Below are 27,531 nucleotides of genomic sequence, written 5' to 3'. Positions count from 1 at the left end.
GCTCGCTCTCCCATTCTCGGGAGCCTGCTGATAAGAGATGCCGTTATCTGATTGCCAATGTGACACATTGATGCGACGATGGGCCAACGCTTGTTCTTGTTGTCTCAACTTTACGATCTGCACACGCACACACAAAACCACTGATAAGAAGACACCTCTTCAGTCTTCTGTCTACGGTCTACAGTCTTCTGCACTCCTTTCTTCCCGCTTTCCGTACCTTCTTCGCCAGGCAAGTGGTGAAATTTTGCACTTGCTGGTATTTATTTGTGTCTTCTTTCGGATAGTTGACTCCGAGAAATGTTTATGGAGCCCATTTTAATCGCGGGCTTTGGACTCACAATCTCTGCGGGAGTTTCAGGAATTGAATAAGATCCAAAGAATAATATTAAAGGTTTTCTGAAGTACATAAATAAACATTTTTTGTGAGCTACCGCATTAGATCTAGTTATATAATTTAACATGAAACACTTCTCTAATAAAGGCGCAGAAAAATGTCATAAAAGTTGGGGCGATAAAGTTCTGTAAGATAAAGAATTCTTTATGCGTGTATCTCTTCCTTTTTGTACACACGAAACTAGTTTCATTTAAAAATAGTTTGAGTAGGTATAATACAAAAATAAGATTTAAGTATTAATAGTAAGCTTCTATAAATTTTAGTAATAAAAACGTAAAGAACTTTAAGCCAACATAAGGTAGTACGAAAATACATTTAATTTAAACAAACCTTTTTTGTGTATGAGAAAGCGTGAATGTACCTTACCTTTTCCCTTATCGGACTAATTTTGTTTGATCTGTGAAATTTGAGACAATAAAAGCCGATTGCGTCATCCAAATATTGTTTTGAGTTGTATTGTACGCGTACTCGCGATCGGTGGAATTAAAATAAATGTGGGTCAATGGATTATCAATGCCCCGAGTGAGGCGTCAAATAGACAATAACCCAGGGTATTACGCTGAAGTGGAAAAGATCCTATCTCCGATGGCGAACCGAACCTTACCGTTACCATAAAAGCATTAAGATAGTTCGATGAACACATGGCCAGTGCAATGACTCGGGATCGACACTCTATTCCAGGTACGCAGATCGAGAGAACGGGGCTTAGAAGGAGGCACAGTTCCATTTAAGGTTTTATGGCGAAAACGTGATCGGGCTCCTCGGAAGTCCCCAACCCCCCCTTAAGCATCCCCTTCGAAGAAAACTTACGCGAAATGCTGGTCACGTCCCATGCTTCTGTATCTGTATCTGTATCTGTAAATGTATCTGTACTTGTATCCGTACCTGCATCTCTTCCCCTACTCGCAATTCGTATCTCGGCCGGGCTGAAGAGCCCTGCCAAAGCAAATTAGATAAGTCGCGTCCCCAGATAAACTTGGCCATATTCCGGGAGACGAATTGATAACGGAGCAGCAAAGCTTTATTGCTGCTCTGCGGCACGGGAAGTCGTCGTTGTTGCTTAGTCTTATCACTAGACCTCGCTGGTGGAAATAAAAAGCAATAAACTTTTGTAAAAATGAAAAAAACAAAGGTAAACACCTTTGGGTGGCGATAGAGCCACCACTCCGAAATGAAAGCCAGAATTCGGTTTCGGCCTTGCCCATTTTCGGTAGAACCACCTACTTTTACAACCACTCATGTAAAATTCCATCTTCGAAAACTACTCACCAAAAAATTCCCCTTGCAATATATAATCACCAATAGTATAAAATCAGTTCTTGTTTTTAGAATTAACCGGAAAATTCAAAGAATATAAACTATTGGGTTGGCAAGAAAGTCATGTCGTTTTTTTTTCAATATTTTCAAAGATGATTTATTTATATCAGGACTTATAATTAATCAATTATGTATTGGCCGTTTTGTTCGACCACTAATGACTATCTTTCGGGCAGCTGCATAATTCCGCGCTCGAAGAACTTTTGGTCTTTTCCAGCAAAGAATCGAGACAAGTGGTTTTCGACAGCCTCATCTGAATCAAAGTTTTTACCATTCAAAGAGTTTTGAAGAGAGCGAAACAAATGGTAATCTGAAGGTGCTAAGTCCGGACTATAAGGTGGATGTGGTAGCACTTCCCAATTCAGCGCCGTTAATTTTTGCCGAGTGACCAAAGATTGGATAGCTGGCGACAGTACATATCTGAATTGATGGTTTCATTCCGTCCCAGCAGCTCAAAGTGCACTACACCCTTCCAATTCCACCAAACAGACAGCATAACATTCCTCTGATGGATATCGGCCTTTGATGTGGCTTGGGCTGGCTCACCTTTCTTGCTCCATGACCTTTTTCGTTGGACATTATTGTAAACAACCCACTTTTCGTCGCCAGTAATGATCCGCTTCAAAAAAGGATCGTTTTTAATCCGTTGCAGCAGAGAATAGCAGATGTTGATACGCTTAGTTAGGTGAATTTTCTTTAAGTTGTGCGGAACCCAAACATCGAGCTTGCTTACGTAGCCAAGCTTCTTCAAATGGTTTTCAACCGTTGTATGCGACACACTGAGCTTCTCTGACATCTCTCGCGTTGAATAACGCCGGTTTTCATCCAGCAAAGCCTGAATTTGTTCGTCAAAAACGGCCGATGGTCGACCAGAACGTGGGGCGTCTTTAACTCCAAAATCTCCAAGCCTGAATTTGGTAAACCAGCGCTGACATTGGCGAGCACTCATGGCATCTTTACCATACACTTCGCACAATTTTTCGCGAGTTTCGACCGCTTTTTTTCCTTTTCAGAAGTAAAAAAGCAAAATATGCCGAAAATGCTCACTTTTGTCCTCCATGTTTAATTTGCTATAGCTTCCACAAATGTTATCGAATAATTACCAAATTTTCGTCGATAGTACCTAAGACAATAAGCTTTAAAACGATACTAAAACGTGTGATCCTGGTGCTCGATTAGTCGTAAATAAATTAGATTAAAAACGATTTCTAAAAAAACGACATGACTTTCTTGCCAACCCAATATTTTAATTTCTGGAATCCATAACTTGATCAACGTTGATAACTATTCCTGTAAGATTCTCAATAACTGCACTAAAAATTTTCACAAAAAATTGAATTAATTTATGCCCGTTTTTGTTGCTTAAATTGCGCTTTTATTTATTTATTTTAGTTTTCGGTTTTTGTTTTTCTTGCTGAACAATTTACAATAAACGCGGCCTCTTTATGTGTTTTTGAAGTTATTCTTGCTTGTAGTTGTTGTTGTTTATTTAATAATTATTGTTTTTGTTGGATTTTTCTTTTTTTTTTTTTTGCTGTTGGCTAAACCTAAAAAGTTCTTTGCTGTTTGTTTGTTGCGTACACGTACATATATCGAGTATTTTTTTTGATTATTTGATTTAATTAGTTTCCTCCAAATTAAGTGGGAATTTATTCGTCTAACCTTTAGTTTTTCATCGATTTTTTAGAGTTTTTATAGTTTCCGCTACATTCAATGGTTATTTTCTTTTAGGTGGGGGGGGGCGTTGGAACGGTAAAAGGGGGAAAACAGTTGGCCAACAGTTCCTATATGCATATATGTATTATATATAATCTGGCAAACGATAACAGTGGAAAGCCAAAGGAAAATGTGTATGAGACGAGGGGTTTCCCTGTTCTTTTTTTCTAGTTTTTAAGATTTGGCTATTTTGAAATCGATTTAAATTTGTCACTACCAACACACAGACGCACATCAAGATATATGGTATTACATATCGTACTTTATAATTTATACTCGTACTCTTTACGTTTATCTTTATGTTTACCTTGACGTTTTACCGAATTCTGTATACTTCATATTGTATAGTTATAGTTATTATTTGCTTGTTAATTTGTAGACACCATTTACATTTACAATTACAGTTACAATTAGATAGACACACACAATGCAATCCTAATTAAGTACATTTAATACGGCTTTCTGGATTATGTATCCTTTGTTTTCCTTTTTTCCTTTTTGTTTCTGTTTTATCCAGCCCAAAAGTAGGCAGCATGAGTGTGTGTGCGTGCGAATTACATGTGTATAGTTCCAAGTTCCGAGTTCCTTAGTTTACCTAAGTCTAATTGCTATTCCGAAAGATCTCTGGATCAGTTTGATGTTTCACATAAATATATAGCTCCGCTCACTATCGTACAGTTGCGGTCAAAACGATTTAATTATGGGCATTTTTCGAGAAAATTAATAACAATTTGAAATACCCTCTTGAAGAGTTGTCTATTTACAGTACAAATAAAGTTAATTAAAATCGTCCATTATACATTTTAATTCAAATGTTTTCTTCGTAAATGTTAATCAAAAAAATTGTGTTGAATAGATATTGGGCGTCGAAATTTAGTTCCTTGTATATTTGTCAAAGATTTTGCGCCAGAACTCAAATAATTTGAGATCTTAATAGCTTCTGCGTTTGGGACAACTTCTAAAATCACAAACTTACAGATGATTGCTTTAAGTAGTCATTACATTTAATATTATAATTTCTTTGTGCGCCACCAGTTGCAATTTTCCAAAGCCCCCAACTGAAACATTTTTGACCGCATCTATAGAAGTAATACTTTCGAGGTTTACCCCGGTTGTCCAATCTTAAAATGTCTTGGGGAGAGATATCGGAGAGAACCAAGTTCGTTGGGACCATCAAGTCTCCCCAGTTTTCTAGCCCCTTTATTTGTTTGTAAAGCTCACTTGTTTTTTTGTTTGTTTGTTTTTTATAACTTCCTACAAGCTATCACACCTTTGACCCTATCTATCCTACTTGTCCGCCGATCTCTCTCGCCCATCCGAACTTGGCTCCCGCACTCTCGTTTCCGTCCTTGCACTTCCTGCCACTAATTTACTGCCTATTATTAACATAATTTAGTCTAAACATTCACTATAAACGGAAACAGAAAACACTTCCCCTCTCCCTTGCTCACACACACACACACACGCACAGAGAAGCGCGCACAGTGAGCGGCAAAAAAATAGAACTATTAAAATCTTAGTATTCATTAGTTTTAGTTTTCATGGCGCCTTAACGATATGTGAGTGTGTGTGTGGGTATGCAGGTGACCGTGCGTGTGTGTGTGCGTGAAAGAGAGGGGAAGTGACGAAAAGAGACACCTAATAACCTAATAACGGCGGTAAAGGAACTTAAGTCAACGGTTTTTCACATTCATCAGATTTTTAGGGTTTTTAGGGGGCGGGGTTTTCTGTGCCAAAAATGTTCTGTTTAAAATGTTACCTACTGAAAAGCTGGAAAATGTTTGTGTGTTTTTGGCATGCTGATTTAAATTTTAAATTTACGTTAGATTTCCGCCTTGACTTCCTATTTTTTAAGCTAATTCTCTTATGTTGAATATACCTCTTAAGTTCGGGGTTTTTTTTTCTGCATTTGCGTAGTTTGGTGTTTTTCGGTTACAGTTTGAAATTTTCTACTGGTTTTCTCTTTGGTTACTCTTCATATTTCCTTGGTGTCTTCTTCGATTGCAATCGTTTTGCTTTCCGGTTAATAGTTAATAATTCGTATTCGCTTGTATATCATGAGTATGAGAATAAGGTCTCGGCGGTTGTTGGTGTTGTCTTTCGTCTTCAACTTTTCGTTTTCGGATATTAAATGAAATAATATCATAATGGCTCAACAGAAAATCGCTAGAGATTTTAAAACAATTATTGGGCGGCCCTGAAGTAGGCTAATGAAATCATTTTTTTTCTCTACTCGATTGCATGGAACTACAAACTCTGGGAAAATATTTTAATTGTGAATTTCTAGAGATGTTCGTTTTTTTGTTCGCGGTGGGGGAAGTTTAGTTTCCTAGTTCGAATATAAAGCTATTACTTAACAATTACAAATCAAACCATCCTTTGGACGACAACAGATAATTGTTTGAAAATCTTCACCGATTCGGACTAAATCTCCAGTACATAATTTTGTTTTGCTTTGGTTTCCTATTCGAGCCTTTGGCAGTTTCATATTTTCCTCGTAAGTGGTGTTTGCTTTTCGTCTGATTTAGAGGGAGACACCTTATAAGGCGAGACGGGCTATATGGGGGCGTTCGGCTTCTGGTTTCTGTTTTCTGTTTTTTAGGGAACTATTTGGGGAAGGGGGAAAGGGGGCGGTTCACTTTGAGGCAACGTATAATCGATCAACAAACAATCAAATACAAAAATGACAATAAACACTTCAAAATCGATCAAATACGCGACACAGTGGCAGACAGTTAAATAAGTAACAACGTTTAAGTACATACAAACTAGGCATATGCGTACCGAGTACCGAGATACCGAGATACCGAGAGTATCGGTATCGAGTACATGTTGCCAGGAATCGATTCCTAGCCAACTGCAATTACGGGGAACCCCCGCAGCGTATCTCAACGTTTCACCCCGAACAGATTCGGTATAGACTTGATCTTCTTGCGCGAACAGTTCAGGTAATCCTTGTACATATCGGATCGCAGATATCGCGAGTACGAATCGCTCTTCATCAGGTGATAAACATGCGAGGCGGCCACATCGAAGCACCACCGATTCGGACCGGTTGGCGAATTCACCGCCTCGCGGGCCAGCTCCACCGACTTGGAGTCCACGTTCACCGGACAGGGGGCATCGGGGGCCAGGAACTCCTGCCAGATCTTCTGAATGGCCTCCTTGATCTCCGACTGCGGCAGCGCCTTCATCTCCTGCACCGATTCCCAGAATCTATAAAACAAATGGAAGTTGTTTTTTATGCGGGATAATAATATAATATTAATAATATATAATAGTAATTTTATTAATTACTATATAGAGTATATTTTGCTATATATTTTTGTGATACCCACTTGAGGTTCTCGCCGCTGTACTCCTTCTCCAAAAACTTGGTAAACTGCTCGCGGCCAATTGCATCGTTGAGCAACTCGCGCAAACTGAATGCCCAGCGCTTAACGCGCCGCACAGGAACTTCTTTGCTGTTGGGTGGAAAATGGATTATTAATAATTATATATAATAATACATATATATTTTACCATTAAAGAATAACTCACCTATTCTTCTCCGTATCCCACATCTCAGTGCTGTCTGTTTGCCAAGGATTCGGCAGCTCCGGCGAGGTTATAAAGTAATCGAACTCATTGTACTGATCGTAGTAGGCAACCAGACTGCAGAAGATTACAATTCGAATCGATAAATTAAATCGTAAATATTAATAAATATGTGTTTTTGGTTGGAAAAACTCACGCCTCGGCCGCCTTTGACACTTTGATTGTGCGCCGCTCGAGTTTCTGCTTGCGCAGGGCAATGATCCTCGTCAGCTGCTCGACAGGATTCTTGGCCAGGGAGGCGCCGGCGGATCCTGTTCCATGGCTGGAGCCGCCCCGCCTGTAGGCCTTCTTAATATCGATCTCGGTGGTGTTGACGCATCCCGGCATCGGCCGGTGGACATCCCAGAAGGCCCGCTCCTGCGAGTCCAGCACCTTCCGCTCCAACTTGTCCCGCTTCTTGGCCACCTTGCTCTGCGATTCGGCCTGCAAAAATTATAAATATTTAAATAATTATTTGAATATATAATTATGACAAATAAAAGTACACTTTTTTAGTGAATAAATCTAAACGAATCAATTAAAATCAACTTCATATCTAAGAATACCCTTCTAACAAACAAACTCTGGACTTCATGTGTTAATTGCCAAACTTCTTATCCACTTACCTGCATAAATATGAACTCCCACTTCCTGGAAAACATTTTCTGCAACTTGGCCAGGTTTTCAGCCTCGTAGTCGGCCAATTCGAGCCTCGTTTTGTTCTGCATTGTGCGCTTGCAAAGGTAGACGGCATAGTCCGTGTTCTCGGGCTCCCAGCAATTCGAGGGCCAAAAGTAGGGCGTCTGGAATCTGTCCGGGAATCAGTGATATTATTACCCCTAATTATAAACTGGGTATGTAGTATTAACCTGTAGAAGGTGCCGTCGTTTTTCACGGTCAACGCGTGATCGTCGATGGGGAAAATGTAGCCGTGGGAGCTGAGCAGGTGGGCAAAGTGCAGTGCCTCCGTCACATCCTCCACGTCGAAGTTCTTCAGGATCCAGGCGACCAAGTCCGCTCCGGTGAACACCGAGGGCACCTTGCTCATGAACGCCTTCACCGTGCGCACCGCCACTCCAGTGGACTCCGCCTGCATCTTCTCGATTATGGCCTCCATCTGGGGATATTAATTAATAAATTAATTAATTCATTTGTTAATTAATTAAAAAATAAATAATGCGATATGATTGTGAATGATTCAATCAAATTTCAACTATTCATTATTGCTTTTCAAATAGTAAAATAAATACAATTTATATTCCTGTTGCTTTTCAAATGAAATAACTTATACCTTTTACCTATAGCTTTATATTGAATCTTCTAACAGATAGAGCTTTTAACTTAGTATAAGAAATAAGGCAATTTTAAAACATATATTAGTAAATTAATTTTTGAGCTCCTAGTGTTATTAAACAAGTTTTCAATTAACAAATTAATTAAACTTTCCTATGTTTAAATATTTCAAAGTCAAAATAACTTTGTAATGTGAATATTTAAACTGAAATCGACTTTTCTCTGCTAGCAAATGTTGCTTAAGGTTCTAGAATTTCACCAGTATTTAAAGCCAACTTCATCCGGAAAACCCTTACAACAAGAATTACCTTCTTGTAGACCAGGATGTTGGGTGCATCCTCGTTCTTGCCACCGCGCTGGTGGTGCGACGTCGCGGGAACCGCGAGTGCCGACGATGTGGGCGGCGGCGGTGGCTGGGCGTTCGACTGACCCGCCGACTGCTGCTGCTGCTGCTGCTGCGAGTGGCCGTGGTGGTGGTGGTGGTGGTTCCCGCTGACGGTCAGTAGACCACCACCACCGGCGGTGCTGCTGCCGCCGCTCTGCTTGCCGCTCGCCGCCGTCGACGAGGAGGTGGCCGAGGGGGAGGAGGAGGTGGTGGTGGTGGTGTTGGTGGCAGCGGCCTTGGCTCCCAAACTGGTGGTTGCCGTGCATGTGGAGGCAGTGGCAGATGCAGTTACAGATGCAGATACAGATACAGTTGCCGATGCAGATACAGATACAGATACAGTGGCTGCTGGCGGGGAAGGAACTACTGTTGCTACTGTTGCAATCGAAGTGGTTGTTGTTGTTGTTGCCGCTGCCTGTTTCGGTGAGGAAGATGCCTCCGTGGCTGCTGCTTCGGTTGCCAGGAATCCACCGTTATTACTGCCATTCGGCAGCGGGGAGGAGGACTGTCCGCCGGATTGGGGGGGATCCGGAATGGCGACCGCCAGCGGATCGCTGCTGCTGTGGCTGCCGCTGCAGTCCGTCTTCGTCTTTGGTGGTGCCGCAGTGGTGCTGGCATTGGTGGCTTGTGCTTTGTCCGCCTCCGAGTTCATCGTTACCATTTTTCCCGGACAACTCGACTCCAGGGATGTTCGATTTCCAGTTCCCAGAGCTCTGGCTATTTTTAAACCTGCTGCAGGGGCGTGGGTTGCCGGCTGCCTTTCGCGAGGAGGGGTTCCTGATTGCTGGTGGTTCCTGGCGGTGGCTGCGTTGGTGGTGGTGGTGGTGGTGGTGTTGGTGGTGCTGCTGCTACTGCTGCTTTAAAAAAAAAAAAACGGGGTGGTCTACTTTCCCCCCGCTCCACTTCTCCTCTGTGTGCGTGTGGTGCGTGTGTGTGTGTGTGTGCGTGTAAGTGAGAGAGTGTGTGATTCAATTTGATGGCTGAAAGAATTTGTATTTAGCTTCTAGGGGTCATTTTGCTTTTTTAATGCCATCTTCCTCGGCCTTTTTCCACCTGCTCCTCCTCGATTTTCACTTAGTTTTTCCTGCCAATTTTTCCTTCCTTCCTTCGTTTCGCTTTCCTGTATGCTTGAAGTTTTAAGGAGTTATGGCACACACACACACACACACACGCACACAAGGTGTTCGATTGTTTGTTTTATAATGCCCCAGCAGCTTTTCTTGTTCGATTATTGTTATGTGGAAATTTATAGATTTTTTAATTGAATTTATGTTGTATTTTTAGTTGGGGATTTGTGCCAAGTTTTCGCTTGCTGTTGCTGTTGCTCCTTGTTCCTCTCTCTCTCTCTCTCTCGCTTACTCGTTCGCCCTCTCTCGCTCTCGCGCGACGTATTTTTTAGCTTTTAGCCCGTAATCATTTTACGGCCCAAAGTCAATCGGCTCCTTGGAGCTTCCTGCTGATAGTCCTTCATCGATTTTTCGTCCTTCCTACCCCAAAAACTCTCTCGCGAGCCGCTCTTTCGCTCTCTTTTCCGTTTACGCATGCGCAAATACCGTTGTTTACATCCAGCCAGCTGTTGTGTATCGATAACAAACGCTTGAAAAGGAAGGGGAGTAATATGCTATCGAAAAAGTTGCGTTGTAAGAACTATTGGTATTTGAGAATCCAAAATATCCTGTTCAATGTATATTAAATGGTATATCTTGATAAATTAAATATAAGCAAGAAATTCTCAGAAACATTACCAATAATTACTTTAGATATCGATACGATATCTTTTCGTTCCACATTCCAGTCTTCCCATCGACAAAACATTCGATATTTTCAATTTGCTTTATTTCGATAATATGAATTTGCGTCTACAAATTATTTTATTCGTTTACAATTAACAAAAAAAATAGATATAGATAGGTATGGTATCCAAACTAAAGATATTTTTTAACGCATAGTGTTCATTAGTTGCATAGCGTGATTTTAACTTATAGTGACCTTAGTTGTTATGGCTTTTATACAAAGTTTTGCAATGATTTTGGAAAACATTCAAAAACAGATTACAATAAATAGAAAAAAATAATACATATAGTGTGTGTGTGTGCAGGATAAAACAGATAGCTAACGCTTTCTTTTCTAAGGATATCGATGATGCGTACATGTGTTTCACTGCCCCTAAGACTAAGTGGTGTCTGTAGCGCCTAAACTCTTTAATTATTTACATAGGTCTGTATATATATAAATTTACCGAGTAGGGATATAGGTACTTATATATGGTATAAATATATTTGCGTGTTTTTGTTGCAACTCCGACAGCGATGTTCGATGATTTGATGATATCGACTTTCGAACGCCTTCAAGAGTTTGGCAGCAGGACAAATCGGGTTTTATCTCTTAAATGACCAGCTCTACATAACGTAACTATATGTTAGTGGTAGCAAAGAAGGCAAAGTAAACTTGGGTTGAGCTTTCGGTTAATTGGATTGGTAGCACGAAGGTCAGAAAAAAAGTTATTTTACTGCTAAATACTTTTTTGGGGCTTTATAGTAAAACGGAAAAACGTGTATCCCAATTACTTAATATTTTTTAGGACTTACATATCTTCAATTTTCAAAAAATGAAACATTATTTTCAAAGCCCAAAAACGTCGAGGGATGAGACCATAATAAAGTTTCGTGGGTTGATGGGCTCCAAAGTTTGCGCACACATTCAGGAAATAATGAAGTAGTATGGAATGGTAGAAAATGAGAGAGAAATGTTGTCTAAGAAAGTGTTGTCGGCTTTCCATTTCGTATCGTCTAGGCTGGGATTCGATTGCGGATTGGCCTCCCTATAGATCACATTTTGACACTACGTTTATCAATGACATAGAAACCACCAGAAAACCAAATTATCGGCATGATATGGTATGGTGTGTATGGTGTGTATGGTAATTGCAACCTACTGCTGCTGCTGCTGCTGCTGCTGTTCCCTTGACTGCCGCACCGATCGTTCCACGGATCGATCCCGCTCCCTTTCGGACCACAACGGTTGCCCGCTCTGTGCCTGATACGAAAGAGGGGGCGGGGGTGGTGGCGGTGCCGCCAGTTGGGCCTGTGGCACCAGCTCCGCCTGCGGATTAAACTGATTGTTTGTGCTGTAGTTGACAAGGATATCGCCAGCCAGGCTGTGACCGATGTTCACGCTCCGATCGGGATAGCCCTGGTTTTGGGGCTGCACCTGGATGGGTTGCGATTGCACCTGTTGCACCTGCTGTTGCGGCTGTTGCTTGTTGCTTCGCCAGTGTTTGTGCTGTGCCACTGGGACCAGACGATAGAGGTGCTCCCCGGCCGAAGGACCACTTGGATATCCCGGCACGTAATAGGGTGGATAGTGGGTGTGGGAATGGGGATGTCCCTGCTTGCTGCTCGGTCGCACCCTCTTGAATTGCGGAGGAGGTCGCTGCCAGAACTGCAGGGGATTGGCCTGGACCGGCGAAGGTGGCCGCAACTGCTGCGGATCCTCCACGAACTGCGGCACCGGCGTGCTGTAAATCTGTGGCTCGAAGATCTGGTGGTGCTGCTGCAGCTGCTGCTGCTGCTGCTGCTGTTGGTGGTGCTGCTTGCCCACTCGGAAGTGGCGACCCGGAAGGTAGGAATCCTGCGGCGTCACCTCCAAATTGGGATCCAGCTGCAGCTGCTGTTTGCCCACGCGCAAGTGGCGTTGCCTTTGGCCAGGCGGCTGGTAAACGATCGCCTTGAAGGCGTTCTGGTCCTGCTCATCGGCACTGTAGTTCACCATCGGCAGGAAGGGCTGCTTGTCAAAGTCGGGAGGCTGCAATTTAAACGAAAAGGTTCAATGTTAATAAGATTTATAATGGACAACGTCGCTGTTTAAGTTTATTACAAAGTTTAATTCGAACAAAGCTCAAACCTATGTTTCTCTAGATAATGGTAATGGTAATTAAATCTAATAGGCCGGTAGATATGAGGTAAATTATCGGATAGCATAATATTTGCTAACAGTTTGTACACAACACAAACCTAAAAGTATGCACTCGTTTGAAAATAGTTGAAAATGGCGACTTAAAGAGTTAAACTTTTGTAGCATTTTTCACTGACAGAGTAAAAATAGTTCCAGGTTCTATTCACAGATGGCGCTTTACCCAAAAAACATTGCCTACATTTCTGTTGAGGTGCATTTTAGGTGGTTACGAAAAAGGGAATTAAACTTATATAAAATGTTAATTATATGCTGTACAGATTTTCTACTTAATAAATACTTAATAAAATAAATTAAATGTAAAATAAAATTTTTATAAGAAGTGAAGTAAATATAATATTTTGTGTATTAGGAATAGCCTTAAAAACAGATTACAGGTAGAGATGGATAAAGAGTAGTAATCCATACCTGGAACCTCCCCGAACTTCCTCCCGCCGGAGGCGAGATGAGGTTGCTCCGGAGCAGCTGCCCCAGCGAGGCCTCGTACTCCGCGTGGAGCTGCAGCTGGGCGGTCCGCGGCTTGGGCGTGATGTTCACCACCTCCACGCCACCGGCGACATCGTTGGCGGGACTCGGCGATGCCTTATAGTGCTGCAGTTGCTCCCGCTGCTGGTGGATCTGCTGCTGCTGCTGCTGATGATTGTGATTGTGATTGTGACTGTGGCTGTGATGGTGGCGCTTGGGCGGCTTGGTGGCCAGGAAGTCGTCGATGACGTTGGACTTGATCGAGCCCGGCTGCCGCTTGGCCTCGAAGTACTCGTAGTAGATGGGGTTCGACTTGGAGAGCGGCGGATCCCGCGAGAGCGGTGGATCCTGCAGGCTGCCCTCCGTGGAGCTGGGCACAAAGACCAGCTGTGGCCGCGGCGTGTAGTTGACCGGATAGATGGGTATGGGCACGGCCACCGGAACGGGCACTCGTTCCACGTACTTCGGAGAACTCTGCCGCGGCGGCGGTGGCAAGTAGGTGATGCCATTGTACTTCGGCTTGTAGGAGGTCCTGATGGCCGGCAATTGCACTGGCGGTCTGACTGTTGTGCTCGTTGTGGTTGTGCTGGTGGTACTCGTGGTCGTACTCGTGGTGGTGCTGCTGCTGGTCGAGGGCAGGGGTCTCCGGGTGGTGCCCTCCAGTCGGGTGAAGTGATCCGGGGGCGGTGGGAGAACTATTCCAGGCACCAGAGGACCCGGCGGCACGGGATTCGAGTAGTTGCTCTTGTAGACGAAACTGTAGGCAGGTGGATAGTAAAGCGAGGGATCGTCCTCGTCGAAATCGCTGACATTGGCGGGCAGCGGGGAGTCCCCGCCCAGGAAGGAACCATTCCCATTCAGTCCGTTGATGAGCCAGGGCCCCAGAAGCGGAGGACTCCTCAGCAGGCCCTTGGACGCCACCGTGTCGTTGGGGTAGAGCAGCCAGGGCGCGTAGGGTGACGGATAGACGTAGGCCGGGTCATCGCGATCCGCTGGCGGGGATTTAGCTGGCGCAGATGCTGCAATCGCTCCCTGCCGGGCAACAGGATGCGCTGCGACAGAACCTTCACCGGCGGCGCCTTGGTGGTCGCCCTTGTCGATCTGGTGGCGCGTTCCATTGCCAGCCGCCGGATGGAGGACCTCGAGTTGATTATCTCGGATAAGCTGCAGCGGCCCGTGCGGCTCGAGCTGCACGGGAAATGGAGGCGGCACCGCCGGATTCGCCGGCAACTTGATCTGCCGCCCCGGCGCATCGTAATCATCGATGGGTGGCCACGGACCCTGCTGGTTGTCCTCCGCCTCCTCGTTCAGCGATCCGCCCTTGATCACCAGCAGGTGATCCTCGGCCAGCCAGATGTCCTCCTCGTTCAATCCCCCGTAGTTCCTCTCGTTGTCCAGCGGCACCTCCGAGTTCCTCGCGTAGCTCAGCACTCCCGGTCGCTTGGGAACGCGGCGGAAGAGCTCCTTCTCGATCAGTCCGTACTTGCCGTCCCTCACCTGATCCGCCAGCGTCTTCTTCTGCTCCTCCTTCGGTGGCTTCTTGGCCGGTGCCTCCGATTCCTTGCCCGAGCCGGCGCTCAGCCTGGTATGCCATTGTCCCAGTTGTCGAAGTCATCGGGCTCGTTGAGCAGCGCCTCGTCATCATCCTCTGCATCGTTGGACTCCCGAAAGCGATTCGGATTCGGAGTATTGGATCTGAGTGGGGGAAGTGGCGTGGTGGATCTCACTACGCTGGGCGGATTACTGAACCGCGTGGTGGCCACCGTGCTGGTCGATCTCGGCCTGCTCGAGGGCTTGGCCAGCCTGTAGCTGCTGCTCGCCTTGCTCCTCGACTTCGGTTGCCGCGTGGTCGAAGTGGAGGAGGTGCTACTAGTACTCGTACTCGTACTCGCACTCCTCTCCGTCGTGATCCTCTCCGTCGTGGAGGGAACGAAGCTGAGGGAGGAGGAGGAGCTGTTCGAGCTCACCGCCGACACCTCGTAGGTGGAGTGTCCATGGGCATTGTGGATGTGACCGGCCACCAGTCGCTGGATCATTCGCGGCCTGCCAACGAAATCGAGATTGGATTGGGAATTGGGTTTGGGCTTGTGAATCGCAATCGGGAATCGGAGGCGACACCCGGTTGTCATGGCACATAAATCAAAAAGCGGCACCCAAAATGGGCAGACGCCTGGCAGGCCTCAAAAAGGAAAAGACTACAATGCAGGGGTGTTTCAGTAAATCGAAGACCGAAATACCCTTTAAATAGAATTTTTCATGATATATTTAAGTAACTATTTTCAAAAAACCAAACCAATTTTTTTTTGAAAAAAAGGTTTGGATGATTCTGTAAATTATTTCAACATTTAGTGTTAAAATGATGCTCAAGATTTCTTGTTGGAGTAGTAAAAGTTCTAAGTTATAATGCAAATATATATTCAAAACCTAAAAAACCTATAGAAATATTTATTTCGCGGACTTTTAGGTACTTCTTTTCACTAACCCTTTAAAAGAAATCAAAAATTTATTGAGTGCATATGATAAACAGTCAAGCTGTTTGCAACAACCGATATGCCCTCCCTAAAGCAGGGTATCACTCACGTTTTCAGGGCGCCGCGCGTGGAAGTCGAAGTGGGACTGGAAATGGAGCTGGAATTGGAATTGGAATTGGCACTGGCATTAAACGGGGCATCGTTGTCGAAACTGGAACTGGAAATGGAACTGTAGCCGAAACTGGAAGTGGGCGCATGGGCGTGGTAGTGGGTGGCGGTGGGCTGGGCGGACTGCCAGCTGCGTCGTATGCTGTTACCACTTCCAATAAAACCGTTACTTCCACTACCACTACCAACATCAACACTTAAGTTCGGTGTATCGCGCGGTTGTCGCGCACCCCTCACACTTCCCCGATCTCTGGTGGATCGTGAAGCTATAGGTGTTGCTGCTGTTGTTGTTGTTGTTGTACTGGAAGTGCTGCTGCGCCGCCGTTGCAACACTCTAGTATTCGTTGTTGTTGTTGTTGTAAGTGGCAGGGGCGTCGTTGTTCTGCCGTTGCTGCGACTTCGACTGCGACCCGTCGGGGTCAACGTTACCGTTAGTTCGATCGACTGCGTCGTGGGCGGACGTCGTTGACGTGGCGCTCGCAACGTTGGCGCCTCTGTGCTCGTTGTGGATGCCACGCCCCCAGCTAAGCGAACATCCCCCAAATGGGCGGCGCCTCTGCCGCGATGACGCGTCGCTGTTGTTGTTGTTGTTGATGCTGCTATTGTTGTTGTTGTTGTTGCAGTTGCTGCTTTTGTTGCTGGTTGTGTTGTTGTAGTTGCTGTTGTTGTTGTTGTTGTTGTTGTTGCTGTTAGCGCAGTCGACGCCAGCAGAGCTATCACTATCAAGTGCAAGGTTAACGATGCCATCTGCAAAACACGAAAGTTAAACGGATGCTATTAAAGCCAGCGAAGATAATTGAAAAAGAGGCTACACTGCAAAATAAACCCTACAAAATATACTTTTCTTTCAGTACAAAACAATTAACAAAATTCTTGAGTTTAAAAGTCTTAAAACAAGTTCCTAAACAAAAACTTTTTGTATATTTTTATTAATTTTAGGCTTTCAATTTGTTGTCTAGTTTTGTATAAACCCATTTCTTTCACTTTATAGTGAGCTAATAAAATGATACAATTATAATCTATAACTTACGTACCTTCACTAAAAGCTTAAGTGGTTACATGTTGTAAGTTGTAAAATATTTTCTTCTAACTGAAAGTCAGTAGTTACAGGCCAAAAATAAAATGATTGCATACACCACAAGTTAAACGAATCTAATAAAGTTTATCAAACTGCTTTCTTTTTGCGTGTTCAAATAAAAGCAAAGTAAATCAACTTTGTTAAACCTATTTGTGTTTTATATTATTTGTTTTTAATTTATATTGATTTAATCCCCTTGAAGTCAAAAAACACCATCAGATTTTATCACCAAAAGTCCGTGGAAACAAAGGCTTAAAGCAGGCTCATTCAGCCGTTAATCAATTGGAAATAGCAAAAGCCAGCAAAACATGGATAAACCGCTCACAATCATTGTTGTAGTTGTTGCGAACGGTTAATTAACATGAATGGGCAGATAACAACAACAAAAACACGCTATTGAGTTTTAAGCACGCGTCGCTTGCAACAAAACAAAAAAACAAACCCAAAAAAAAAGAAAACCCACGAAAAAAACTGAAGTCAAAATCGTTTTTTGCAGATGCACTTGAGCGCAACGTTGGTAAAACAGAGGGGAACAATTTTAAAGTTGTAAATACGTGATTTTTTCGGCCATTCGATTGCATAATTAACAAAAGGAAGAGGTGAAAAATTCGTGATCAAAGCGGAGGAATTTAAAATCATTTTAATTCTATAACTATTTATATTTCAAAACCAATAAAAGATTAAGAGTTAAATACAAAGGCTCTTTTTTACTAGGGAAACTCAAGAAGAAACCATAAAAGGCATTCTATTAAAATGTGCCTCCAATTAGAGCGTTGTTCATTTTTTACGCCAATTGAATGGCCAAGAGAACCTAGGCTTGTCCGCCCATCAATTTAATACAATCCAATCCAATTCGATGCCAAGTTGGCCCGTCACTTTCGACGCCCCGAAAATGCCAAAAGCGAAATCAAGGACAGAGCTTTGAAGAAATCGAATCATAAATAACATTTTACTTTTGGTCTTTGTGTTTTTCTTGGCTTCTTGTCGCTGGGCATTATTATTACTCATACGCGCCGTGGCTAATTGACCAAAAACGCGACAGGTTGAAGACTTTTTCCCCCTTTTTTTTGGTTTTGTCTTATCCATTTTTGTACATATATAACTCAATTTTTTTATTGGCGCCCACAAGTGCAGGCGCCAAGCTTAAACCATTTTTGTTGTTGGGCGCAGTTGCCAAACCCCGAACAAAAAAAAAAAAAAAAAAACAATGCAAAGTGCAATAAACAAAAAACAAAAAAAGCAGATAAATATGCTAGGTAAGGAGAAATAGAAACAATCAAATGGAACGTGATTCGACGCCGAAACTGAAACTGAAACTGAAACCGAAACCAAAGCTAAAACCAAAACCAAAGTCGAGAGACTATACATAAAACTGGACTTTGCGACTGGACTTCGCTAGGAATGCGTTGTATCGTGTGCCTTGCGCCTGTCCACCGCGCTCCAATTTCGGCCTTTATTTCGGCTCTTGGCTCTTGGGTCTTAGCTCTTGGCTTTATTTTATTCGCAGAACCGCCACACAACCAACAGCCACGGACGGAGGCAGCGGCTGCCAAATTGTTGTTTGGCAATCAAAAAAAGAAGTTAAAACAAAAAGCCAGCGGAGTGAGTGTGGTCCACAAAAGGCGGCCCAAATTAAATACTCTTATTATCGTATTCAAAGTTTTTCAATAATATTATATTTTATATGAACGCCTTAAAAATTGCAATATTAATTAAAATTTATATTTAATGATTTTAAATTTGGATATGGTAACCAAAATGGAATCCTTTTCAAAGCAAGATGTAAGATGTTTTTAACTTGAAAATAATAACAAAGTGACTAGGGAATTTATAGCAAAAGTATTTATGTGATATGTTACTCTAAAAACCAGTCCATTGTAATTATACATTTTTGGTACTTTGATCTTGGTTTTCAATACACTTAAATTTACTCTGTTGACTGTGGAATGCTATATAGCTTATGCTATATAGTTCGCTTTGGGCGTAGAGTATCATAAACAGTAAATAATGAAAACTGTTCGCGTGCGCAGTGGTCGGTGCCTAACGGTGTCTGTAGTGGATAAAGCTCCGATCTACGATCCCCGATCCCCACTCCCCTTCAGCCTTACCCCTCCCCCACCCCCTTCCACAGCCAGCAACAACAAATCCCCAATCTGCGATCTGCGGCACCACCAGAGATTCGTCATAGAGGCGACCACGCTCCACGTTCCAAGTTCCAGGCGAAGCAAAGCCAAGCCTTGGAGTCGCCGCCAGCCACTTGGAGGCATTTTTCATAACCGCAACGAGGGTACTGCAAAGTGGCTTAATTTAAAATAATTCGCCATAAGCCAACGGATTTTATTTACATTTACCCACAGAGAAAAAGGTAAACAAAATATTACAAATATTTTACGGCTCACTTGGAAAAAGAATTCTTTAAAGAGCACAAATAATCAAAAAAATAAAATAGCCACATTTTCTATCTACTTAGAAATACAACTAATTCAAAGGGTATCTCAGTTCGATTTCACTTGAAAAGCCAGCCTTTCTTAGGCATTTTTTTATCGTAGGCCTTTGTGTTTTGAATGAAAGGCAACGTCGTTGTCTTTGGCTATTGGCAATAAATAATTCTTTGTTGTTGCTGCGCCTGTTGCTTTACTTAAATTTAATTAGTTTATTTGAAAGCAGTTTGGGGCGATGGTGTCATAGATTAAATTGGACTCAATTCATTTTTTTTCGCCCGCCATTCGTGTTTTTTGCTCAACATTATCTAATTGTTCTTGTTATTTTTGAATTATTTCTCAGGCATTCCTTTGGCCGTTCTCGATTAATACAATAATATACCTACCCGTATGGTTTACCAAACTTATTTCCGCAACACTTTGTAACGCGGCACAATTCGAATGAGAACTGAAAGGCTGAATTTTTGGGGAATTGGCTTTAAGGGGGTGGACAATGTTATGGGGCTTTAGAACAAGTCAACGAACGCTGTGCTCCAATTAATAATTGGCCAAAGAACAATAGAAGTAGCGGAGCAAGTCGATCGACAATAAGCCCCCAAATTAAATTAAAATGATAATGGGAAACATAGTTTTCATATGGGGATTTGGAGCGGAGAAAGAAATTTATTTATTGGCTGGAATTGTGTAACCGCATAAACAGATCCGAATTAAAATGTTGTAAGTCCCATTGGGCGTAACTGCCACACCGAATCGAAGTGAAGGTTAATCGGCGATGGTCGATGATGGATAGGAATGGAAAGGTCTACGGATTGTAACACTTTTCGCTGCCGAGCATAATTAAATTTACTATGTTGAAATACAGAACGCAAAGATTGTTACACAATCCAAAGCAAACTAATGTTAAAGTTGTTCTATAACAAATAAATATTTGGTGGCAAAGTGAAAGGCTGTTTTTATTTATGTTTCAATCATTTCAAAAACTGCACCTGAAGCTAGGCAAAATTAAAAACCGAATCGAGGCCTTAACACGGCGAAAAGTAAGTCATTCGGTTATCGCAAGCCAAAATCGGAGACAGGAAAATAGGAAAACAGAAAATAATAATAAGTAAGCCGCCACGAGGCGTCGCTGTGGGGGCGAACTACCCTGGATATCGTATTCCCCCCTCCGGATCCCGTATTCCCCATCCCCGAACTTTGGACATGCACTGCAGGTACGCCCCTCCCCCTTTTAACCGCCCCCCTCTGCCTTCCAGACGATCGTTCGGTTTGCATACACATATTTATTTGCCGCCAAAGCGAAATATTTGTGCTGTTGTTCCACGTTGCAGTTGATACCTTACCTTTCGTTGGACGCCACTCGCAGTGGTCTGGAATTTTAAATAAATGCGATTTAGTTGTGCAACGATTTGCCATGCTTTAGCTTTAGCCTTACTTCATTCCCAAGTTTGCTCTATTTTCTTGGACGCCACTTGCTCGGCGAATTTATGGTAAATATTTAAACTAAACAAAAAGTGGCAAGTATACAAGAGAGTTACAAAAAGGCAACAAAATCAGGAGCAATGCAACTCGAAAATACCCCATAAATATCTGGATGTAGAGTGTTAGATAACAATAGTCTAAAACTTTTTAAATTAGTTCTGATATCAGTGTTTAATTACCTGCAGTATTTTGTTATTTATTCATTTAATAATTCTGGCTTTTCTAATTTATTTTATTTTGTAATCATTTTGTATTGACCTTTCTTGCTTTGAATTGTTTGTTTAGAAGTCATTTTATTTTTTGGTTAAAAGGTTTTGCATGCTTTATGCCTCTTAAGTTTTTAAAGAGCACTTGAAATGGTCTTTAATGAATTACAGTAATAGCGTGTAAGCCCATTAGTTTTACAAGGTATCAAGTGTGCCTGTAACTTCCTGACTTTGCGTAAGCTCTCAACATTTTTTATGAAGTATTATCGTTGCTCTTTCGTTGGTTTCTGTTTATTATTGGCAACGAATATCAAGAGGCAGTTGGTGCATTAACCAACCCAAGTTACAACTGCGTTCAAAATAGTAGCAGTGCTTTCTTGCTTTTAGAAAATGAATTAAATAGAAAGCCCAATGAATGTATTTCTGTTTGAATATCTCTCTTAAAAGTTGAAGAACAAATCGAGTTTAGTTCTTCCAATTATTCAATTAAAATAATCAAATATTTTAGGCTATAAATATTTCTGCTAACATTCACCAATAACCGAACGATCTTAAACTTTTTCCTCAGACCCACAACTATTATTTTGACCGCAGGTGTTTGGATATATTTCATTCTGTATTCCGTCGGGTCTGGTGTGAAAGCGAGAGTTCGTCGTCGTTTTTGTTATTATGGGTAAAGTTATGCTCGGCGCGTAACTGGGCCAGCAACAACAACAACAATAACAACAACAACAACAACAGCAACAGCAACAAAAACAACGAGGAATGTTTACAAAATATTCATTGATTTAAAATGTGGTATTTCTGAGTTTATTGCTTTGCTCTTATTATTTTTTTTTGTTTTTCGGGGGAACTTTTATTGCTGTTGCGGGTTGATTGATCAGACAGCGAAGTGATGCAATTACGAGGGAGTTTTTTGTTACAGTTTATGTTGAGTTTGTTTCCCCTCGTCCGATGCGGCGTATGCGTAATATTGGTCAGGCATTCCTCGAATATTGCGCATACGCCGCCTGGTGCGCAGCAAGAAATATTGAACCCCTCAATTAAGCGGAATCTTGTGTCATTCGGAGACCAAATCCAATGGGCGTGCCTGCAACTCCAGTCGAAATTGCCGGCGCAGCGCGAAAGAGGCAATAAAAAAACACTTGATTAGAGGGGGAAAAATCGGTGGAATGAGGTATATTACTAGGGGAATTGGGCGTGGGAAGCGTGCAGCAAAAGCCAAACAACTTTATTATGCAAAGTGCCCAGAATGCCCCGCGTCGTGGCTCGCCCCATTCCCCAATTCCCCCATTCCCATCATGAATTTGCCCTAATGACAAGCTGCCTACTTAGCCATAAACGAGTGCATATACATATATATATATATATATATATAGTTCACCGACTCCAGTTGCCACTTAGCAACTCTTTCGATTCGTGTGCCAGTTCAAGCGAAAAGGGCGACAGCATTCGCTTCGATTTTTATGGGAAAACTATTGATGTTTTTGGGGCGGGGAAGCTTAACAAACTAAGCTGTTAAATTGCATTGGCAAATACGAGTATTTGATTTAATGTCTTTATTTTATTTCATGAATTGTTCATTAATCGGAGGCGAATTTGTTCAATAACAATCAGGCTATGGAACGTATTTAAGCATAGGAAAAACCAATTGCTACTTCAGTGAAGTTTGCCTATCGGCTTATCTCATTGATGTGACACAGAGACCCATAACCCACAACTCCTTTTTGCAGCGCTCTCCATGATTTTTCCCACCCGAGACCGCAAATGAATCACGTAGTTTTGAGCTACCCCGAAATCGAATTGCCCGCGGGGGCAAGACATGCAACACATATTGCATGTGTTGCATGTTGCTGCTTGCTAGTTGCTGGTTGCTGGTCGGCTTGCCCGGTGATTGACACCTTTTAACTACCGTGACGCAATGGGGCGACAACAGCGGTGCTTTGGCAGCCGAGTGACACATTTCCACAGGTTTTTCCAGCCGGCCGGCCACCCACCCACCCACCGGGTTTTCCCGCGGGGAAAATAAATCTGGCCACCACGCAAAAAACGAATTCGAATCTCGAACCGAATTTTCACCCGATAATCTATAATTATAATTGCCTCTCACCGCTGGTTCAGCAAAAGCCAATGAAAATTGCCCAACCGCACTTATGCAACGTCGATCTGGAATGGATCGGATTGGATCAATTCACTATATAGCCACGCCCCGATCTCGAGGCCCTCCCGCCGCGACTGTTGTGCGATTCAGCTCTGCACGTCGCACATTTAGTTAGCATAATTCGCTCTTTAATTGTCACCGACAGGCGAAGAATGCGGTTTCCGCACCGTGAAAAATACTTTTCCCCTTGTTTTATTTATACAAAACGTTAAAACAATAACAAAAAATAAATTGAGAAAAAAATACAAAATTAACTAATGATGGATAGAGAATTTCGCTACAAAATTAAAGAGGTATGCCATTTTAAGATCGGAGACAAAATATAAAATTTTCGGAAATTTGGAAAGGGGTTACATCATAAAAATTTAAAAAAAATTGACAAAAAAATACAAAATTAACCAATGATGCAGTTTATTAAAGAATTTTACTACAAAGACGTACTTGTAGAGGTATACCATTTTAAGATCATTGATCAATTACAAAAGAAATGAGCTGAGAAGTGCAGTACTTGTTTGTTTCAGTGCAAGTAAATTGCTGTCATTGTCAACACATTTTTGCAATGTGGCCCGGCTCCCATTTCCAATTACAAAGTGAGCTACACCCACCGCTGAGTTGGGACGCAACATGATCGACTAATTATATAGAGTATAGTACTGGATATCGCCACTAGAACCGATCATAAAGCGATCATGTCGCATGAGGGACAACCAGTGCGATAAAATCTAACCAGGAAACTTATGGGAGCAAAAAAAAAAAAATGGATGAAAAATGGGATTGGCCGATCAACAGACTGCTCGCATATGAAAGTTGAAATAATAAATTTCAAGATTAGGTGTTGTGGCACAATATATCATTTATTACTAACTGCCAATAATGAAGCCATAAACACGATCATTACATTTTTGCTTTTAGTTGATTAATTAGTTCGTTCAGAGACAACAGAAATTGATTATTGACTATTGGTGGGTTGTTTGTTCTAAACCATAAGTAACATAAATATTTATTCTTGGCTACCCCTTTTTTTTTTTAAGTTTTCTAAAGGTTAATGCATTTCCGTTTCCGCAGGCCAAGTGTTTTTATTTCCACCTCTGATTTCCTCGTGGCGAAAAATACTTTTGTGCAACTCACCTTTGGGTCTTGAGATATCACAGAATGGTTTTTGTGCATAAGAAAACGGCGACACTTGCTGTTGTTGTTGTTGTTGCTCTGTTTGTGTTGTTGTTGTTGTTGTTGTTCCTACAGTTGTCGTTCTTGAATGTTTTTGTTTTTGTTTTTCACTGGGGTTTCTTGTTTTGGTGTGAACCAAAAGATTTCCAGCAATTTTCTGGCTATTTTGGCGCTTGGCCTTTGTGCTTTTTGCTCCACTTGGATTCCGGTGGAGCCGGGAGTTATTTACGCTACTTTTTTATGATTTTCGCAAATTACTTTTCGTTGAGCAACTTTTGGTGTTGTTTATAGTGTTTATTGTTGTTACTTTTGTCGTTGTTGTTGTTGTTGTTGTTGCTGCTGGACATATTTCCGTTGGCAGCAACAACATGACGCAGCGTTCTGACCGTCAATCAAGGAACTGCAAAAGGTTAAAGAAATACTTATATTAATATCAAATGAAAACAAACCAAATTTTGTTGTTAACTTCAATCAGTTTAAACCTATATCTTTGATACATAATAATAATAATAATAAAAACAAGGGAAGCAATTAATTATTATGAAATATATATCTCTTTTGTAAATAAATAATGTTGTAAGAAACCAATTGGTTGTGGCCCCAGAATTCAATCAATTGAAACAACTGAGAGCCGAGAAACTGGGAATCGAACTGATTTACAGATCTCTGGTTCGTAATATAATCAACAAGAATGGTAATAAAACCGCTGGTGGCACAAAAAGCCAATCCGCTGGGTAATTGAGTTTTTAATTAGGGGATTTATAAGCGGAGGCAGCAGTTCTACGATTTCCACTATTTCCACAGGCGAAAGGCGGAAGTCCATCGTTTCGCAAGTTTTATTTTGGTTTTTTTTTTTTGGCTTTGGCTTTGGCTTTGGTGTGTGGATGCAACACCTGGCGTTTGTCACCATCCATTTGGATGAGTGTCCGCAGTGCAGAGGCGCCTCTCAGCCTCTGCCTTCCGTTCCACTTGCCCCTGGGTAATTGGCGCATTAAGAAGAGAAATTTAAAGTGAGCAGACACACATTTCTCAGAGTCTCAGAGTCTCAGAGTCGTTTGCCAAGTACATCAAAATTACATTAGCCGCAGCGTGTGAGTTGTGACCCATTTATCGAGTGCTGCCCGTCGTCTCAGCCAGTTGACTGTGATGTGTTAATTAGTCAAATGTTGGTCAACACTCTTGGCTTTGAGTTGTTTGACTTGGGCTTCAAGTGGACTTTGGATTTCAATGCGCCCCGCCTCTTAAATACACTTTTGAGTTGCCCAAAATGTTTGCTCTTGGATTTGCAACAATAAATTGTGTGTGCTCACACACTACCAAAATGTGTTAAGTATATGTTAAGATTAATTAAATGAAATAAGTGATTACTGAGAAAACCCTTTTCCTGTGTTGCAATTTTGGCTCTGATATCAACTCCTCGTAAACGGGCAATCAATCTCACGTAATATTCCTCCCTTTTGCTTCGCCTCATTTCCTCCGCATTATTTCTCGGTTTATTGAGATTTTGCAATATTGTTTCTGGCATCTGCCGAAGTTGGCTTTTTCCTGCGTGCAGTGCTTTTGTATGCCAGGCACTGAAATCAGAAATGCCTGGCAAAAAGCGAGGCGAAATCGGCAAAAATGATTTAATAAGTCGCCGGGCAACGCAGTGGCAACAACAACGGACAACGAACAACCAACAACAACGAACAACAACGAACAACAACAATAAAAACCCACTGGCAACCGGATATCGGAGTCGAAGTTGAAGTTGGAACTCTGGGTAAATGTTTTGCAATTTCCCTAAGTTTTCTGTATCTGTATCTTGTGCTGGCTTGCAGATACTTTATATCCGTATCTGTGCGGCGTGTTGCAACTGCACATGTGCGTGTGCCACGATCGGCGGCGGTTCCTCAATTAAACAGCACTTGCATATCCAATTTTATTTGTTTTTACCATCCATCGTTGAGCTGCCGAAAATTAAGTCCCGCCGAAGCCGATTAATCGTTGAGCGTTTTAATGCCCCCAACTCGAAGTGTTGATCATCATTCGAGCGGCAAGTGGACACCAAATGCTGCACATTGGAAAATCATACACAGAAAAAAATGAAAGTATAAAAGAGATATTTAAAAAATAATATTGCAATTGATTTGAGTAGTAGTGATATATTTGTTGAATTTTTATAAGTAAAAGGTAACAATTATTTTTACTTTTCCTTAAGGGGTTACATGGGTTTCACGGTTTCAAAAAATCGATTTTTTTTTTTGTCTTATTAAATTCTATAACATTTCTAGAATATTGTCCTAAATTTTCAAGTTGATCCGAGTAATAGTCTCGGAGATACAGCCTTGAGAAGGTGGACGCTTGAGACCACTTTTATTGTCTCTTAAAACTTTAAACGCGTTTTTCTCAAAACTATGTTTTCAAAGTCGGTTGTCAAAATTTCTCGCAAACTACTCAACCGATCTTAATGAAATTTTACACAAGTATTCGAGATATCATTTACAAGGTATTGAACGAAGGATTTTTTTTTTTTTCAATTACAACTATTTAAAAAAAAAAAAATGTCGAGAAATTTTCATCGAAATTTGCATTTTTTTGTAAAAACGTCTGCCAAAAATCCAATTTTCATTTTTTTTTTTTTTCCTTCGTCCAATACCTAGTTTATTGTCTATACTGAAACACGTTTTTTTTATTTTTACTTTGGATGATCCTGAAAGAAGTTCTGCTGACAACGCGGAGGCACCTTTTTTCCGAGGGACTGCCGGAAATGGCGTCGTAATGGCCGACATTTTGATATTTTTTTTTGAAAATTTCAAAAAATCTTTATTAAATATGTATCTTTTAAATAATAAAAAGTTTCATTGAAATATTTCATTTTTTATATGCAAAAAAAATGTTTGAAAAACGGCCGTTTTTTACCCGAGGAAACCCATGTAACCCCTTAATAAAAAGTGTGGGAAAAATAAACCTCTGAAGATCAACTTCTAATATATTTTTTATGCATTACTAATTTTGTATTTCTCTTGTAAAATGCATTGAGTAAATAGAAAACAAAATTATTTTCGGTGCAGCAAACACCGATCGCCGGGGCAAAAGCACTTGATTTACGAGTTCCGTCCGCAGAAGCTGCAACTTGCAGCCATTCGATGTGGATATGTGGATGTGGATGCCACTTGACTCATTTGCCGCACTCATCCACTCGTCGAATTCATTCATTACGGTTCAGACGCTCTGCCGCCAATAATTGTTATTTTATTGTT

The 27,531-nt window shown here is 41.8% G+C and overlaps 2 protein-coding genes and 1 long non-coding RNA gene across 3 annotated transcripts in view; all 3 read right to left on the bottom strand.

Moving 5' to 3' along the window:
- Positions 1–1,329: 1,329 nt before the first annotated feature.
- On the bottom strand, positions 1,330–1,734 carry LOC108097940. Its single transcript, XR_001771811.1, has 3 exons — positions 1,664–1,734; positions 1,535–1,614; positions 1,330–1,476 (listed from the first exon to the last, which is right to left on the bottom strand). It is a non-coding gene; the product is annotated as an uncharacterized LOC108097940 (long non-coding RNA).
- Positions 1,735–3,450: 1,716 nt separating this feature from the next.
- On the bottom strand, positions 3,451–10,183 carry LOC108098106 (regulator of G-protein signaling 7). Its single transcript, XM_017200820.2, has 7 exons — positions 8,605–10,183; positions 7,873–8,120; positions 7,630–7,813; positions 7,161–7,447; positions 6,968–7,081; positions 6,766–6,891; positions 3,451–6,643 (listed from the first exon to the last, which is right to left on the bottom strand). Exons 1-7 carry the CDS (start codon positions 9,340–9,342, stop codon positions 6,316–6,318), a joined length of 2,025 nt encoding a protein of 674 aa, XP_017056309.1. The 5' UTR covers positions 9,343–10,183; the 3' UTR covers positions 3,451–6,315.
- A 319-nt stretch (positions 10,184–10,502) lies between these two features.
- LOC108098115 overlaps positions 10,503–27,531 on the bottom strand; it is a 34,863-nt gene continuing 17,834 nt past the window's right edge. The window contains 5 exon segments of the mRNA XM_017200830.2: positions 10,503–12,485; positions 13,062–14,704; positions 14,707–15,161; positions 15,699–16,504; positions 24,251–24,689. Coding sequence (XP_017056319.2) covers positions 11,613–12,485; positions 13,062–14,704; positions 14,707–15,161; positions 15,699–16,504; positions 24,251–24,289 — 3,816 coding nt within the window. The 5' untranslated portion in view covers positions 24,290–24,689 and the 3' untranslated portion in view covers positions 10,503–11,612.

The sequence above is a fragment of the Drosophila ficusphila genome, unplaced genomic scaffold, assembly GCF_018152265.1.
Source record: "Drosophila ficusphila isolate 14025-0441.05 unplaced genomic scaffold, ASM1815226v1 contig_197, whole genome shotgun sequence".
Taxonomy (NCBI): Eukaryota; Metazoa; Arthropoda; class Insecta; order Diptera; family Drosophilidae; genus Drosophila; species Drosophila ficusphila.
Note: the sequence above shows the minus strand (reverse complement) of the source record. Positions and strands in the feature narration are given on the sequence as shown.

Bases quoted from the DNA above. Each gene is read 5' to 3' on its own strand.
- LOC108098106 (XM_017200820.2), bottom strand. From the start codon at position 9,342: ATGGTAACGATGAACTCGGAGGCGGACAAAGCACAAGCCACCAATGCC. The intron at 8,121-8,604 runs GTAATTCTTGTT...TAATATCCCCAG, and splicing joins ACATCCTGGTCTACAAGAAG to ATGGAGGCCATAATCGAGAA. The intron at 6,892-6,967 runs GTGAGTTATTCT...TCCACCCAACAG, and splicing joins TGGGATACGGAGAAGAATAG to CAAAGAAGTTCCTGTGCGGC.